Here is a 16,792-nt window from a genome sequence, read left to right on the forward strand (position 1 = left end):
ACAGACATTATTTAATTCGACTCTGGCTTAATTCATATTTCAATTCATAAACAATACTGCAGTACAGAAAAAATGCAGTATTTTCCATTGTGATTTCCATATAATGATTTGTTTCAGATTTATACCATAGCAGCAATATTGCTGCTGTAAATTTTATACATATACACAGACCGGCCATAACATAAAAACCACATACCTAATATTGTGTAGGTCTCCTTTGTGTAACTAAAACAGCTCTGACTTGTTTAGGTTCAAACTCTGCAAGACCTCTGCAGGTGTGGCAGCAGATCCTTTAAGTCCTGTAAACTGTGAGGTAGGTCTCTATAGGTCAGACTTGTTTGTCCAGCACATCCCTCAATGTTTGCAGGGCGCATTATCCTGCTGAAAGAGGCCTCTGACATTAGGGAATACCATGAAAGAGTGTACTGCAACAATGTTTAGGTAGGTGGTATGTGGAAAAGTAACATCCGCATGAATGCCAGGACTTAAGGTTTTGCAACAGAACATTGCCAAGAGCATCACACTGCCTCCACCAGCTTCTTGCCTTCTTATCATAGTGCATACTGGTACCATTTCTCCCCCAGGTAAGCAACACACAAACACACACACACACACACACACAGACATGGCCATGCACTTGATGTAAAAGAAAGCATGACTCATCAGACCAGGCCAGCTTCCTCCGTTGTTTCATGGTCCAATTCGGATGCTCATTGTTGGTGCTTTCAGCAGTGGACACAAGTCATCATGGGCACTCTGACCGATCTGCAGCTACACAGCTCTGTACACACCAGACAGTAATGCACTGTGTTCTGACATATTTCTATCACAGCCAGCATCAGCATTAGCTCTTCTGTGGGATCGGACCAGATGGGTCTGCCTTCACTCTCCGTGCACATCAGTGAGCCTTGGGAGCTCATGAACCTGTCATCAGTTCAAAGGTTCTCCTTCCCTGCACCACTTTTGATAGATACTAATTCTGCATACCAGGAACACCCGAAAAGACATGCTGTTTTGGAGATGCTCTGACCTAGTTGTCTAGCCATTACAATTTGGACCTTGTCAAAGTCACTCAGATCTTTTTACTTGCCCATTTGTGTTTCTTCCAAGACATCAACTTTGAGAACTGACTGTTCACTTTCTGTGTAATGTATTCCAATCCTTGACAGGTGCCATTATAACGAGATAATCAATGTTATTCTCTTCACCTGTGAGTGGATTTAATGTTATAGGTGATTGGTGTAATCTCTCTCTCTCTCTCTCTCTCTCTCTCTCACTCTCTCTGTGTTTTCAGGCTCTTGCTATGGGGATGATGACAGAGTACTATCACTATATTTTTACTACACTGGTAAGAAGCAGTCTGTTCACTCAATGCAATTTATCCATGTGTTTAACAATATTCATGTTTACACTTCTGGTCAAAAGCTTGGAAACTGCTGGTTATAGAATGTCTTAATTTTTTTTTTTTTTTTACAATTTTCTACTAATTTTAAATGATGATGTACTGTAGATTATCAATCATAGAATTAAAACTATTTATCATTTAAATTCTTAACATTATTCCAAATGAAGCTTTACACATTCTTGGCATCTTCTTAACTAGACTCGTGAACGTGTCTCACCTTGAAGGCTTTTATTAAAGCTGCCAAAGAGCTATTTTTTCGAACACGTTAAGAAATATATCAAGAAATATATTTATACACAGTCTTTAATTTCTATTTACTTTTTCAGAAATTAATGTTAGATGTAAGAGATGATCAAAATGTGTGTCTAAAAGTTTGATTGCTAGTTTGTTTTTATTTAAAAGACAGGCAGCAACTTGAAGAGAAACAAAATATTATTAAGAAAGATGAAAATCTTTTTAAAATATATATATGGGTCAAGAGATCATAATATACATCATAAATATTCATGATCATATCTGGCAAAAAGGAAAGGGTAATATTGGGTAAGATTAAAATGAGAACAATAATAATAAACATTAAAGCGATCCCATCCTGAGCAGGACTAGTGTGATGTGAAAATGAACGATGTGTCCGTGTTTCTCAAGTGAAGTTCACGTCAACACCAGCTACCTGTTCAGTTACAAACCACATTCCGTCTAAAAAAGGAACCTTTTTGACAAATGATCAAGCTGCAATATTTTTATATGCATTATAAATGAATGAGCAATAAAAAAGTGCATCCTGTTTAGAAGATTATGTCTGAGAATCTCCAAGTCCTGATGATTCCTATTATCCGTGTCTGAATGAGGCACAGTTATGAAACTGAGAAAGCGAGCCACAAACTGCATTCATCAGGCTTCTCTATTAGTATCTAATGACAAAAATCATAACAGATCATGTATATTGTCTTGGAAGGATTTGGGAATGACAGCGCATAGAGAGTTTAAATGTGTGAATTGCATTTTGGTGGAAAAAAAGAACAATGTTGAAACCCATATCAACATTTGGAAAAAAAAAAGAGAAGAAGATAGAAATATATAGCTATAGCAAAGTTATAGGGATGTTCTGTAGAAATCAGAGTTTCAAGAACTGTTTGTGTACAAATGAACGAGACATCTGTGTGGATTTACAGGGCAAACTAGCGTTACATAAAATGTTTTTTTGCTAATTTCTTTATGATGTGCATTCTCATTACTGTTTATTGTGCAAAATTATAAGACATCTGTAATGTTACTATAAACTCAATATAAAAACAGCTGCTATCTTAATGGTCAGGAACGATCTCCTGTTCACTAAAAGAGTTATTAGCCCTTCCAAGCTCCTGAATGCCTACTGGATTAAAAATACACTATTTGGCCAAAAGCATGTGGACCATCGCACTCATATGTGGGTTTTTCCCCAAATGGAAAAAATGGAATATGGCATGCTGTGGAAATTTGCCGAAAGTAGCACACTGTTAGGAACGGGCAAGAGTAAAAAGGTTATTTGTGCTGTTGCACAACAGGGCCCAATGTTCTTCGTGAAACATGACAATTCGCACAGACTCTGGTCACAAACAACTTCTAGTCACGCACACAGAAGGCCAGAACTTCACAAACAACTTCCCCTTGTAAAATTTTCCATCACAGGGGTCAGTCAGACATAAGAGAACATACTGTTTCATTGACATGATTTCAAAACAAAATGTGATTTAAACTTCATTTAAACAAGTTTATAATTACTAGACAGAATGTAGAGTGAGTGTGGCATTAATGTAAACCACATACTCAGGTGGTCTGCACAATGTCCTGACCTCGACTCCACTGAACACCTTTGGGATAAAATGGAACGCCAACTATGCCCCAGGCCTTCGTGTCCAACATCAGAGCCTGACCTCAGTAATGCTCTTGTGGATGAATGAGCAAATCCCCACAGCCACGCTCAAAAATCTAGTGGAAAGCCTTCTGAAAGTGGAGACTGGTTTAGCAGTAAAGCAAGGACAAAGTCCATATTAATGCTAATGAATTTTTTCTTTCAATGTTTAATAAGTGCATGTGGTTGTGATGGTCAAATGTGTACATATACTTTTGGCTATATATAGTGCAATGTAAAAAGCCATCAGTATAAGGTTTCGTTTTCGACATCCACATAAGGTCATTTGCTGTAATAAAGTGGATTTTTCCGGATTTTTGTGTAATCAAGTGCAGCAGCACCACCAATGGTCATTACACAGAATGATATGAAGACGATTTCTTTCGAGTTCAGACCGTAGATTCTGGCACATTTATCAGGTGACATGCCCCATAGATTTTCTGTGCATTTGGGCTGATATTTTTCACAGCTCATGCTGCTGACAAATGTGTAACATGATTAGCCGTGATTGAGTGGGAACACATGAACTACATTAGATGTAACAAAGTGGATTATTTCCCCTATCATCCTTTCCCTCTGCTAAAATTCTTCTAGAGAAGAACTGTAAATGTAAGATGCCTGAGAATGTCTATGTTGTCCAATGAAGGACAAATTGCACAATAGGACAGACTGAGCTGTAATATTACTGTTTTATTTTTTTTTTAATAAAAAGGTTACAGCTTTTTTGTTTATTAAATTTTGTTTTCAGAGGAAACATAGTGTGATCCCTGCAGGGCATGATGGTCTTTAAATGCTTCAAAAATTAGAAATTGCTACTGCAGCTAGCTGTCTGTCTTTATGCGTGTGTGTATGTGTGTGTGTGTGTGTGTGTGTAAAATAGTTTTCCTTACATCATAGTTTAAATTTTCAAGCTTGTCATAATTATTATGGTTTAGTCCTCCCATTTAATATTTAAACCAATACTGTAATGGTGTTCAGTTGTTCACCAGTGTAACTTTTGGTTTTAAAAAGAGACTGAAGCCACTGATGAGAAGTAGCTACAAAGACAGAGAGAAAGAGAGATTAAAGAGAACTATGCTGACACTCAGTGCTTGTGTAACTGACAAGGCCCTTGGCCCAGTTCAGAGGGCTCTTCCCTTCCTGAATATTTTTTTTCCCTCTCCTGAAATTTGACAAGTATTCTTGCTCCCGGTCTCCATCTCCCCATCTTCTCTCTACGCTTCTCTCCTTCCTTTCCCCTTCTGCCCTATTTTCATGACTTAGACATTATTAAAATTAAATTTTGATTAAGGCCATATCTCACATATATCAGTCAGAAGCCTGCCCTTCCGTTTCTCTGTGCTGCCCGGCAAATTAAAACCCTCCAAGCCCTCTGACTTACACTGATTATGAAATCTATCCTCAGGAAAAGCAACAATACATTTACCTGCTACGAGAGTGACATTTTTCTTTCATTTTATTAAAATAAACACAAGATAAAAAGAAAATGTAATTGATACACATGGACAGTCATATTTGAAAAATTAAAACAGAAGAGGGATGTGACTGATGATTGAACGTGTCTGACAGCCGAATAATTAGTTTTGCCAATAGAGAGCTTGGCAGATAGAAAATGCAGAACTGTGAGCTTAATTCACCCAACAGAGTGAACAACCGTGCTCCGGAGAAGCTGCATATGGACTCCATTTTCTGCCAGATTTTCTTCCCCTAACTGCTATCAGTTCCCCGTCTGTGCGTGCGAGAGTGTAAGACGGGCAGAGAGAGAGAACGAGAGAGAGAGAGAGAGAGAGAGAGAGAGAGAAGAGACCAGACCATGGTGAAGTAGTAAATAATAAGGTCACATAGCAGCACATCTACTTTCGGATTCTTTTTTCTGTGCATCATCTATACCAACAAGCTGTAGTATAATAAGTGAGCACCACGATGCCACTATCAGTATCCTTAACAGTTTAGTCCTCCAAATATTCATATCTCTATCTCATACCTCAAAGTGGGCATAGACATTTTTAAAAATAGAGATATGCATCCGACTATATTTTTACACTTCCACAGTTATTGTTTTTGTTTGTATATTCAGCAGCATTTTCTAACAAGTGTATTTGGAAAGTACAAACCTTCTGCTTGTGTGACTTTTTTGTTCTCTGCAAGATCCCATTGCCAATACACACCTCTAGTCTCAACCAGATGCTCTATGGACATTTCTGGCAAAACAACAACAAAAACAAACAAAAAAAATGCACAAAACAAAAAATTACTGCCGAAAAGACCTACAACAGTCAGCCTTCTATTCTTATATGTATTAATCTGTTTAAAAGACATTATTTGTACATTCCAAACAACACATTTATATTTAATCTTCATTTATCCATATAACATACTGTATATGTGTATTAATGATGACAGCTGAGTCTAATTTGCGCGAGTATATTGCTAAGTCTTGTTTTCTCTTTTCCTGCAGGATCTCTTTGCGCTAGACGTGGAGCCGTATCGCTACAGTGGTGTGAACATGTCAGGGTTTCGTATTTTGAACACAGAGAACAGCCAAGTGTCCTCCATCATTGAAAAGTGGTCCATGGAGCGCCTGCAAGCACCCCCTAAACCCGACTCTGGCTTATTAGATGGCTTTATGACGGTAAGGCAGAGGTTGTCATGTTTTTTTGTTAATTAAAAAAAAGTAAACAAGCAAAAGATTTTCATACTCAGGGCAAACTTCATTATATTCTCTAGCATTTGCATTGTCAGATCTTATTCTTTAAATGGCTACTGCAGTTGGATGTTAAGGGAAATCAATTGAGGAAATAGTAGAAGTCTTTATTGTATAATTGATGCTGAGGCCTCTGATGCAATAAGCGGTTTTGCCGTGAAACACAGCATTTCCCTGAGGACTCGAATGCGCAACCTCCGGGGGTGTGCTGAATTCTGAACCTCGTGTGATAAGCAGGGCCTCTGCCTCAATGATCTAAACGCTGTCTGATAGCGGCATGCTGGCAATAATGACTTCTCCACAGCTCTCACTCAACACTGCCTCTCTGATCTGGGAACAGCGCCAAACCCTGAACTCACCAGAGACACCGAGAGAGGAAAAACATAGAAAATCTGCCAACACAACTGCTGTAGGTTATAAAACAGTGACATGGCTTACAGAAGTATGGAGGACCTTTGAGTTTGGATTGCGCTTGTTCATCTAAATTGATAAGTCTTTGATTGTAATGCTTTGATTTTGACACAGTGAGAGATAGCAGTATTGAGATTTAACAACTGAGAGTTGCAATGAAGTAAATTTTCTCTTGGCATTTTTAAACACAGTCAATTAACAGCTGAAAGAGTATGGATTAGCTGAGTCAGTCCTCAGTCAACACACGCACACGCACACACACACACACACACACTTGTCTTACTATCTGTCTGAGAACCTTCAACTGCCATCACTTTTAATGCAGCTATGTTAATGTTATGCCAGACCATAAATCTAAATCTAACAAAGGAAATATATTTGAATACTATTGTTTTGTACATAAAGTCTGCAGTTTTTAGAAATTAAAAAAAAATTCTCATGGGGATCAACCAAATGTCCCCACTAGCCAAAACTGTCAGATATTCCCATGTTAGTGAGGACATTTGGTCCCCACTGAAATTTGGAAATGTGTCATATACACACACACACACCCACACACACACCTTTTTGAGTAATTAGTCTTTACTTGTCTATATAGAGGGAAAGCAACATCACTAAAGATGATCTCTCACTTAGATCTGTTTTTTTTTTTATCACAACGTTGGCTTGATTTTTAATTATTAATTTTTTTTACCTTCTGTGGTTTCTGTGCAAGAGCTATTAGGGAAATAATGGTATGTGCAGTTGAAGGTGAGAATTGATTAATTAAACAAATGACAGTCAGGCAGTGGCTAATGCATATCGACATACAGAAAGGTTCTGTAAACATTTGATTGACAGCTTCATTTGCTTGCAGTATTTATAGTCCTGTATGCTTGAGTACTGGCGTGCTGCAGTGTAATGTATGGTCCAGAGATAATGACTTATCACTCCAATGGAAACAAAGAGTCAGGAATTTTGAGATGGATTCATTTCTACATGAGAGTACAGTAAACAGTTCTGTGAGCCATTGTGACCCAAGGAGAGATCCTGCAATGCAGACTTTTCCATGCTGCCCACCTGGTGTGGCACATTTGTCATTTATTTACCCACAGGTTTATTTGTCTCTCTATGCTCAGAGTAACTCACAATTCTGCAACTTGTTTTTTTTTTTGTTTTGTTTAAGGCAGAGAGATTTTTGTGGCCGATAGGACTGTTTCCAAGAGTTGCTTGCTAGCACTGCTTATGAAATCCATTTCTCCACCTTTTTTCATTGTACATAATTAATCTTCCTTTGGAGAAACCCTGCCCCAAGTCAAGGCTTAACATGCATAATGAAAATGACCTAACAAGCTCCTCAGGCTTATTAGCATAATTTCTCTCTTTACTAATTACTTTAGCTTCTGTTTGATTTACTTGGAGAGAGTTAATCTTTGGCAGATTTGGAAAACACTCAGGGATGGAGTCCCCAGTCTCATTTTTAAGAGGCCCTTTTGGGAAAGAGGGGAAAAAACAAGAAAGATTTTAAGGATGAAAATATTTTTTGGGAATATGGAATTCTTTGGAATATGGATGCTAATTATAGGTGACACGCTATTATAATTACAAATTAGTAATTAGTAACAAATTAGTTTTTTCTCTAAATGGTTTATTCATTTAGTTGCTTTATTATTCTGTTTATTGGGGTCTGTCAAACATCAGAATGGCAGAAAAGTGTGATTTCTGTGACTTGGTATTGATGTGGTAGCAGATGTGCTGGTTGATTTTCTGGGATTTTCACACACGACAGTTTCTAGAGTTAATTATACAGAATGATGTGAAAAACAAACAAAAAAAAACGTCATGAGAGATTTTGTAGGTGAGAATTTTGTAGGTGATCACACCTTCAGAAACAGAAATCTGAAGCTATTATGGGCACAGGCTCAAAACAAACTGGACAGTTAAAGATTAGAAAAAAATATCATGTGGTCTTTTTTCAATTGTCTAGTTTGGGAGTGTCTATACCCATGATGGTCCAAATTCTTGTTTTTGGCTGCAATCTGGTCTTCTCCTGTTGTAGCTCATCCACAAAGCTTTGACATGCAGTGCATTCTGAGATGCTTTTCTGCTCACCATGATTGTAAAGAGTGCTTATTTGAGACTTTCTGTCAGCTCAGAGCTATCTGGTCATTCTCCTCTGATCTCTCTCATCGAGAGGATGATTTTTTTTTGCTTTGTTTTTTGCACTACTGTGTGTAAACCCTAGAGACTAGAGACTGTTATGTGTGAAAATCCCATGAGAACAGCAATTCTGCAGAAATACCCTGGCACCAACAACCATGCTGAACTGAAGCTCATGGCTTGCTTGTGCCAAATGATTAGATTGCAGTAATGTGCATGTGTACATGTGTTCCTAATGATGTGGAGGGTTAGTATGTAGATAGATAGATAGATAGATAGATAGATAGATAGATAGATAGATAGATAGATAGATAGATAGATTAGATTAGATTAGATAAAGTGCAGTGGATGGATGAACATGCAGAGAGGACGTGAGGGAGATAAAATTGCTGTAAGATTGAGAGATGGATATGGAACTGCACTTCCAGTCTGTAAAATCCTCAGCTCAGGCTGATGTTGATGGACCTGACTAGAGTGTCTCACAGGAGAACTCTGTGAATGGCAGCGCTTGGTAGGGAGCAAGCACCACACTGCAGGGTAAGCAGTGACCCTCAGCACAACCAGCATGACTTCCTCTTGAAGCTAACCCTACTGCATGACCCTCCCCCTTTTTTCCTGAACCCAACTTGAGTTCTCTGGATTTTTTTTTTGTGTGTGTGTGTGTTAGCTAAACTGTCAGAATGAAAACAGATGGCCATATTAACTGCTTCTGCCATCCCTTAATATTATCTCCTCTCATCATAACACCTCTGCTGCACTGTTGAACTGATGTTTAATCACAGTCTCTGGAACCAGAGATCACATTAAGCATGAAATAAATTCCACAGCCCTCCTCAGTACAGATTTATTGCGTGAGCATTATTTAAATTTCTACAGCACTACAGTATTTTGTATTTTGTCGGTTTATTAGAGCCGTAGAGCTTTTTATTCCTGAACTTTCTACTGACAGAACACATTAGGTTCAATTTAATTTTATTTATATACCTACTTGTTATTGGATTAAATTGGGTTTTGTTTGATATATTTGTTAGGAACTCAGTAATAAATCTAATTATTGATCAGTGTGCACAACTGTAACTTCTGCAATGTGCAGTTAGTGAAGGATGGATTCAAGTGTGAAATACAACAAAAACCAGGAACCATTTAATACAGAGATTGGATGTAATGGGACAAATGGACATAGATGGACATAAAAGTTCAATACAGGACAAAATAATCAAAGGCTTAACACAGAACAGGAGAGAGAGATTCATGACACTCACTGATACCTGAGTGTTCCTAGACCCCACTTAGAGAACCAACAAACTGAAAGGCCTTGGCTTTCTTTCCCCAAGCAAATCTATAGTGGTTAAGATTAAGGTGTGTATGACAGCATCTGCAATATTCTAATTCAGAGTTGCACATGACGTCTGATGAACACTCCAGAGTGAGTGGGTGATAGCGTGCTGTGTCACTTTTGGCTAAGAGTTTTCTCTGTAGTCACTTGGCTACATCTCATGCCAGATCTTGGGTATGTGAAGAAAGCTCCCTAGCTGTTGCTCTGCATGCAAAGCCCATTTAATCCCTTGTCCGCTTGCCTGTTCCTCAGTTTGGAGGCTGAAGTGGTCTGATTTGGAAGGGGGGACTGAGCTTTGGCACTTATTCAACCCACATGCTATGGGAGGTATTTGGGCACGTCTGTTACTGAAGCACTATTCCAGCAGCTTGGTTGGCAGGAACATAGCCTGGGGTGTGCTGTACCAGTCCTTCACAGGCCAGGCCAGAGCATTTTGCCATCGGGCTGACCCACAGCTAAAGCCCTGGTGCTCGGCTCTCCAACAATCTGCCAAAGGTCTCATGACACCGCTTTTTGAGTGCAAATGCAACAAACATTTTGGTGCTTTAAATGACCTGATTGCACTCCATTTCATTACAGTTGTCAATATGCGTGCCTTCTGTTAGCCTTGATTGCATGTTAGGTCAGAGTGCATCTTCCATGTTTAAGTGTTTTGAAGCGCATTCAAAATGATATGATTCTATGATGCCAAAGTGACACAAACAAAATGGAAATGACAGTAATATATGTCCCAGTGTGGTTATGTTCAGCTGTAATTATGTTTTTTCCTGATTATGGCATTACAGTGCCGCACAGATAAGTGTTGTCACATGGTGAGCAAGCAGACACATGAGGCACGATTAATGACTCTCAGCCCTCCAGTCTCGCCCAAAGGTAGCTGGCAAGGCAGGTGTCCCTGGAGAAGAGTTAGCCTGCAGACAGAAGCCATCATGTTGATTTTGGGAGCAGAGCTAGCGTGGTGCCACCCACCTCCTTCATTTCATTCTCTCTTGTTCCTCTTTTTTTCTTAGTTTTATAGGCTGCTCCCTAGAGACGATGCTGTGTTCTGATGCACTTCCACACTCAAATCTTTTAGCAACAGTGTCTCTTTACCAGAAAAACCAAGCAGCCTGTAGTTAAGTTTCAGAACAGAGATTCTGATTCAGCCAAATTTAATCATTTGTAATTTATCATGAATGAAGTTTTTATGAGGCAATTGTTTTTCTATCCATTTTCCATTTTTTTTCTATCCATCTTCTGAAAAACATTCATTGAATAGCCCAGTGTCAAGGCGGCTTGAAGAAAGTAGGACATGGTGTCAACAAGAAATCTGGCCGGGCTCCATTCAGTCAGTGCCATCAGACATCATTAGATTGGTTATCCTCTCTGAATGGCTGGAAGGTTTATCTTGCTGCTGTTCTGTCTCCACACAGACAGTTTTTACTAGTCTGACGCATGCCAGCTCACTGATCCTGCAGGCACACACACAAAAAACACACATACACACACACACACACAATCATGTATGCATGTATGTGTGTATATATATATAAGAATAGGGCATGGTGCAGTGGTGAAGGGGGACTGTATTGTCAAGAGAATCACTGTTCCATATCACTGCACTGAGACTGAGCCGTCTTATTGCAGCACTATTTTATTATCGCCATGACATTTGAAACAGAAGCAAAGAAACAGGTAGAAATGTCCATCGCTCAATTTCAGACCACATAGCCTGAAAGTTGGGTAAGAACATATGTTTGATCTGCATGATATATGACATGTCACAAAAACCTCACTAGTCACTGAACACCATGGGCCACTCAGAATTGAGTTACATGCATGTAGTGAGGATCTAATACCAAAATTGCACATTGTCTTTATCTTTGTTACGCACAAGTGTGACCTTGAAGTTAGCAATTTTGTGTGCATACAGGAATGAACAAAAATCTGCTACATTTATATGTTTGAATGCATTGTTCTAGACACTATTAATAAAAAAGACACCTCTGAAAAAAATTCAAACCTTAGAGACTAAATGGAGAATCTAGAAAATCTATTTCAGCACACAGGTTTTCCTCAGGAAATGACATTTAAACAACGTATATGTCTCCACCTCTGAATACTGAATATCTAAATAGTTTTATTAATGTCCTTTGAAATGCAGCTCATATTGTCCAGTGTGCAGATTCCTTCATTTTCTTCATTATATGACTTTGGGATGAAGAGCAGTGGGGAGTTGGGGAAGCATCAGATGCAGCAGAGTGTTTAAGGCTATTAGTCCTTCTGACACAGCATCTTAGTCACGCTACTGTGGTTTCAGCTAGTTAAGCACTCTGGTAAAGGCTCCATTCAAGTCCTGACCACCCATGCAAGCAAGCACACAGTAAAAAGCACGGCCATTTATATGCCTGACAGAGTGTGGGCCTTTTTTTAATTGGAAAAGCTACCTTTAAGTCCTAAACTCATTTGTGTCTCCTAGAGTGAGATCAAACAGTAAACTGAGAGCATCTGATCAGCTAGGCTTGGCCTGTCATATTCTCTCAGTGATGGGAGACTCAGAAACAAAGATTTGGATGTAGGTTGTGGTAAAATGTATTGTGGCACCTCACTGTTAATTCCATCCCCAATGTGTGTAATAAGGTTGTATTGGTTGTATGACTAATGCAAAAAATGAATGACCTTTGTATGACCTTTATCTGCGGTGTGCTCATGCAGAGCGTGTCGTAAAGTTGTCTACTTGATAGGTGGCTCAAACCTGCTTCATATAAGAGTTGGTTAATTTTTTAAATATTAAACCATGTTTTCTTCCACTTCTTTGTAACAGATGTAGAGTGTCTCAGTAATCAGGAAACAGGATGCGGTACATGATGCAATAACAACATTAGAGAGTTGGAGCTGAATGAGCAGATGCAGGTAGCATGTCTCACTGCTGTTCACAGCAATTGTAAGTACAACTACCTGAGAAGGCTGCCATGTCGGACCGCGGCATCTGCATGGCATAACTGTCTCCACTAGCCCATTTCAATACCACTTTCTTCATCTTTTTCAACGAAATCTTGTTACAAAATCACAAATGCCATACAATTTGCAACAAAACGAGCCATTATATTTTTTAAAGACAGAAGTGTGTGAGAAATTCCTTTATCACTCTGATTTTGAGAGTCAAATGGCTTCCCATTTACAAAAGAATGCAGGAAACCACAGCGGCTCATTTCTATGTGAATGCCACATCGTATAAAACAATAACCCCAAATGTTTACTACCAAAGATGAATATCGGATTCAGAGAGAAAAGGATTAGACTTTTTCATATCCAGACCCCTCCAGATGGATCACAGGAAAACAAATAGTGCAGTTGTGTTTGTTCTCTGGTCCTGCTTTAGATTAAGGGCGAGGGACTGAAAAATGGAATTCTGGGTTATATTGTTTGTGGTTTGATGCTAGAAAAGAGTTGCACAATGTAATATACGTAAAAATAAAAAAAATAAACCTATAATAAATCAGTTCTAAAGAAGAAAGAAAACCATAAAGGGAAATGAAATCATCAGGAAAGAATGAACAGGCTAAAAGAGCTTATAGGTGTAGAATTTCTTGCCTCAGTCTCATAACACCTTGTTTGCACTGCACAGATCCTCATAACAAGAGGAATTCAATTAAGCAAATTAACCATTTACTCGCACTTAAGGTATAATGATACTCAGTGGAAACATTGGAAATTTCAAGTGTGTGTGTGTGTGTGTGTGTCTGGGTGTAGGGGAGTTTGGGCTTTATGGGGGGTGACAGAGAGACAAGAGCAGACATGGACTGTTTTTACACACACACACACACACAACAACACAAATACACTGCAAAACATGTATGAGTGAAATTCCCAACATAAAATACTCACTTTTTTACATAGTCAGTCTTATCAGAACATTTCACACAAAAACTTGTTTAATTCCCTGTGCCGTTTAAGCTCACTGTAATCGGAGCCTCTTGCTCCCTGTTCTGTCTTTAGATGATACAAGAGAAGTGCCAGGCTGACAACACAGTGAAGTGAAAAGGTTTTGCTAAGCCAGAGGCTATCTCTCATGGAAACAACCTGACAGCAGTTGTTGGAAATGTACAGGATTTCTTTTTCCTTTGGTGGTTTTCTTTTTTCTTACTGTGATATTTTTTCAAACAAAAGTGGATATACAGTGTATTAAAAACACATTTTAAGAATACTGCTATGGGGGGAAAAAATCTGATAATGACATTCCAAGAGTTCAAAAGTTTATTAAGACTTCAGATGATGAAATTATTAGATTATCTAATCCGTGTGTGTATAATTAGTGAATACAGCAGTCATTTAGTAACATAAACATCTAGTTATTGCTTTATTTAGCCTTAAATTGTGGTAGGTCTTTTTTTTCTGCTTGTCCTTAAAACTGCTGATTTTGGAATTGTTACAGTTGAAGCATTCAAATTAATTCCAGTAATGTAAGGTGATATTAACCAGTACTGAAATCAGTCTGAATATTCAGTTGACACACTACATTTTCACTAGTGTCTCTTTTAATAGTTGTGCATGTGAGAAACTTTCATTTAATTATTGAATTTCAAGAAAAGAATCCAGTACTGTGCTTTGTGAAACCTTCCAAAGCATACATTTCCTATTTTTTATGTCGTGTTGTGACAGTGTTTTAAAAGCACAATTATCATTACAGTTGCTTTACTAATCAGCAAATTCACACTGCTTTCTTTTTAAAACCTGTAATTCTGAGGGACAAACACAAAATTAATGTGTTTAAATGCTTAACATGCTGAAGTGTTACACTACTATTGCTTGTTTGATTAGTTATATGAATCAGTGAGTTAATGCCTAATCTGGATTTTATTATGCGTGTGATGGTGGTGGTGGAATCTGCTGTTATATCTCAATGCAATCCTCTTGCTGGGAAAAGGTGTGTGTCTGTGGTGTCCAGGTAGGATGACCACTTCAGATGCGGCAGCCTATTGTAAACACAGGTAGATTAGATAACACTGAGCCCTTGCAATAACACTGGGTCTATTGTGTGTACATATATATATATATATATATATATATATATATATATATATATATATATATATATATATATATATATATATATATGTGTGTGTGTGTGTGTGTGTGTGTGTGTGTGCGTGCGTGCGTGTGTGTGTGTGCGTGTGTGTGCATCTAAGTGCATATAAGGAGGGCAATGACATTAAAGCAGTGGCAGGAAACTGACAATTTCCCATTTAACACCTCATTGAGTTCTGGGTTATTCCATGTCGTAGCTAGAACCAAGATGGTTGCAGTACCTCACCCATTTCACAATAATGCCCCTCCTTCTTTCTCCACAATGGAGTTGGGGAGAATAGACATGCTGCGCCATGATGGGAAAAGCCATCTTGCCCTCGTTCTTGAGAACTAACAGTGATCTACTTCCAAGCCTACTGGCATTATGTAATGAAGAGAGCAGCATCTATACAGCAAACTCAAACCACCAGACATTTTGATTATCAGTGTGGTAAAATGTCTGGGATATTTTTTTCCTTCCAGGCAACAGTATCATCATTTGTGTGAAAATCTGCTTCGAAGGAGAAAGATAAGAAATCAGAGAAAGAGATGTTGAAAAAATATCAAGATAATTATTATAAATAGAAACAGTATCTGGCCTAGACCTGTTTGCCAAACAAAGAACTGGCAAACTCAATTAAAGGGCCGATTTCCCTCAGGAAGCAAGGCGATGTGAAATTATCCCTGCCTGTTAAACCTGTCACTTCATTTCACTCTAATTATTCCTTCTGATCCCAGGGACCTTTTAGCTAATTGTTTTTCCTCCTTCTACTTTATCATGTTTGATGTCAGAAAAAAAGCTGCTGTGTCACATTAAACATGTACACACTTTAATAAAATAGGGCTTTTCAAGGCTTCTTTGAGGTTTCAGTAAATAAAGAAAGTTTCTTCTGCTCTGAAAAAGGTTTTTGATGAACCAAGTACTAAAACTGGTGTCTTCTGCTTTTGTCTATTCTGCTTTTTATGCATTTGACAATTTTCATGTAACAATAACCATTTTATTTAAATATTCTTTGTAATATTTATTTATATGTTACTGTCGGATGATCACATGACATAGCAGAAGATATGCTCCAGTGTATAAAAGTAAAGCACTTTCCCAGCTCAGTGGCTGCTCTGAGCCTCCATTAGTCACTATATAACTGTAGTGTCTGAATACTGATGAGGTTTTCTTCAGCTCCCATCAGCCTGCTCACCCTGAGGAAATATGGGCTTTCGGATTAGCCTTTTTTTTTAATTCAAGAATTGAAACTCAAATCATTGTTTCCGAATTTAGCCCTGGCCTTGTTCTTAAACTGCCAAGAAAAACTGCTTGGAAAAGATGGAAGAAGGAAAATGTGTTCAGGGGGGAAATGATTAAAAGTAATATTTTATTTGTATCTGTTAACATGCCCTCGTAATCTCCCAAAAGAAAGGTGTGAAAGGCTTTCATTGAATTTAGCATTGTGCATTACACAGTGGCAATTTAATTTAGAGCATAACTGAGGTCCCTCAGGTGCTCATTGCCAGATGTGCATTGGTGTGTTTAGAGCCTCCACATGATTTTATTGTTTCAGTAGGAGACATTGTATCAAAGCAGAATGCTGTGTCTTGAATTGTGGAACCTTCAGTTCTGTCAAGTCATTGCCGGTGCTTTACGTTGATTAATCATTTTGTAAATCACCTTGCTGATTTAGGGCATTAACGTGCTTAGGGAGGAATTCCAGATTGAATTCTTACTCTTCTACAGTGGATGGTGAAACTTCAACACCCATTTACAGTCATGAGAGTGAATCACAGGGATCTAAGCTACGTAGACACTGTTCCTGAGTGCTGCTCTGGGTCAAAGCATTGTGTGTTTATGTAGGAGAGAGAAAGAAG

At 38.4% G+C, this 16,792-nt stretch overlaps 1 protein-coding gene across 1 annotated transcript in view; it reads left to right on the plus strand.

Moving 5' to 3' along the window:
- Positions 1 to 16,792, plus strand: part of grik2 (glutamate receptor, ionotropic, kainate 2) — a 133,946-nt gene that overhangs the window by 49,062 nt on the left and 68,092 nt on the right. Inside the window, exons 5-6 of the mRNA XM_058395936.1 lie at positions 1,295 to 1,348; positions 5,755 to 5,928. Coding sequence (XP_058251919.1) covers positions 1,295 to 1,348; positions 5,755 to 5,928 — 228 coding nt within the window. The remainder of the gene's footprint in view (positions 1 to 1,294; positions 1,349 to 5,754; positions 5,929 to 16,792) is intronic.

The sequence above is a fragment of the Hemibagrus wyckioides genome, linkage group LG01, assembly GCF_019097595.1.
Source record: "Hemibagrus wyckioides isolate EC202008001 linkage group LG01, SWU_Hwy_1.0, whole genome shotgun sequence".
In the NCBI taxonomy this organism is placed as follows: Eukaryota; Metazoa; Chordata; class Actinopteri; order Siluriformes; family Bagridae; genus Hemibagrus; species Hemibagrus wyckioides.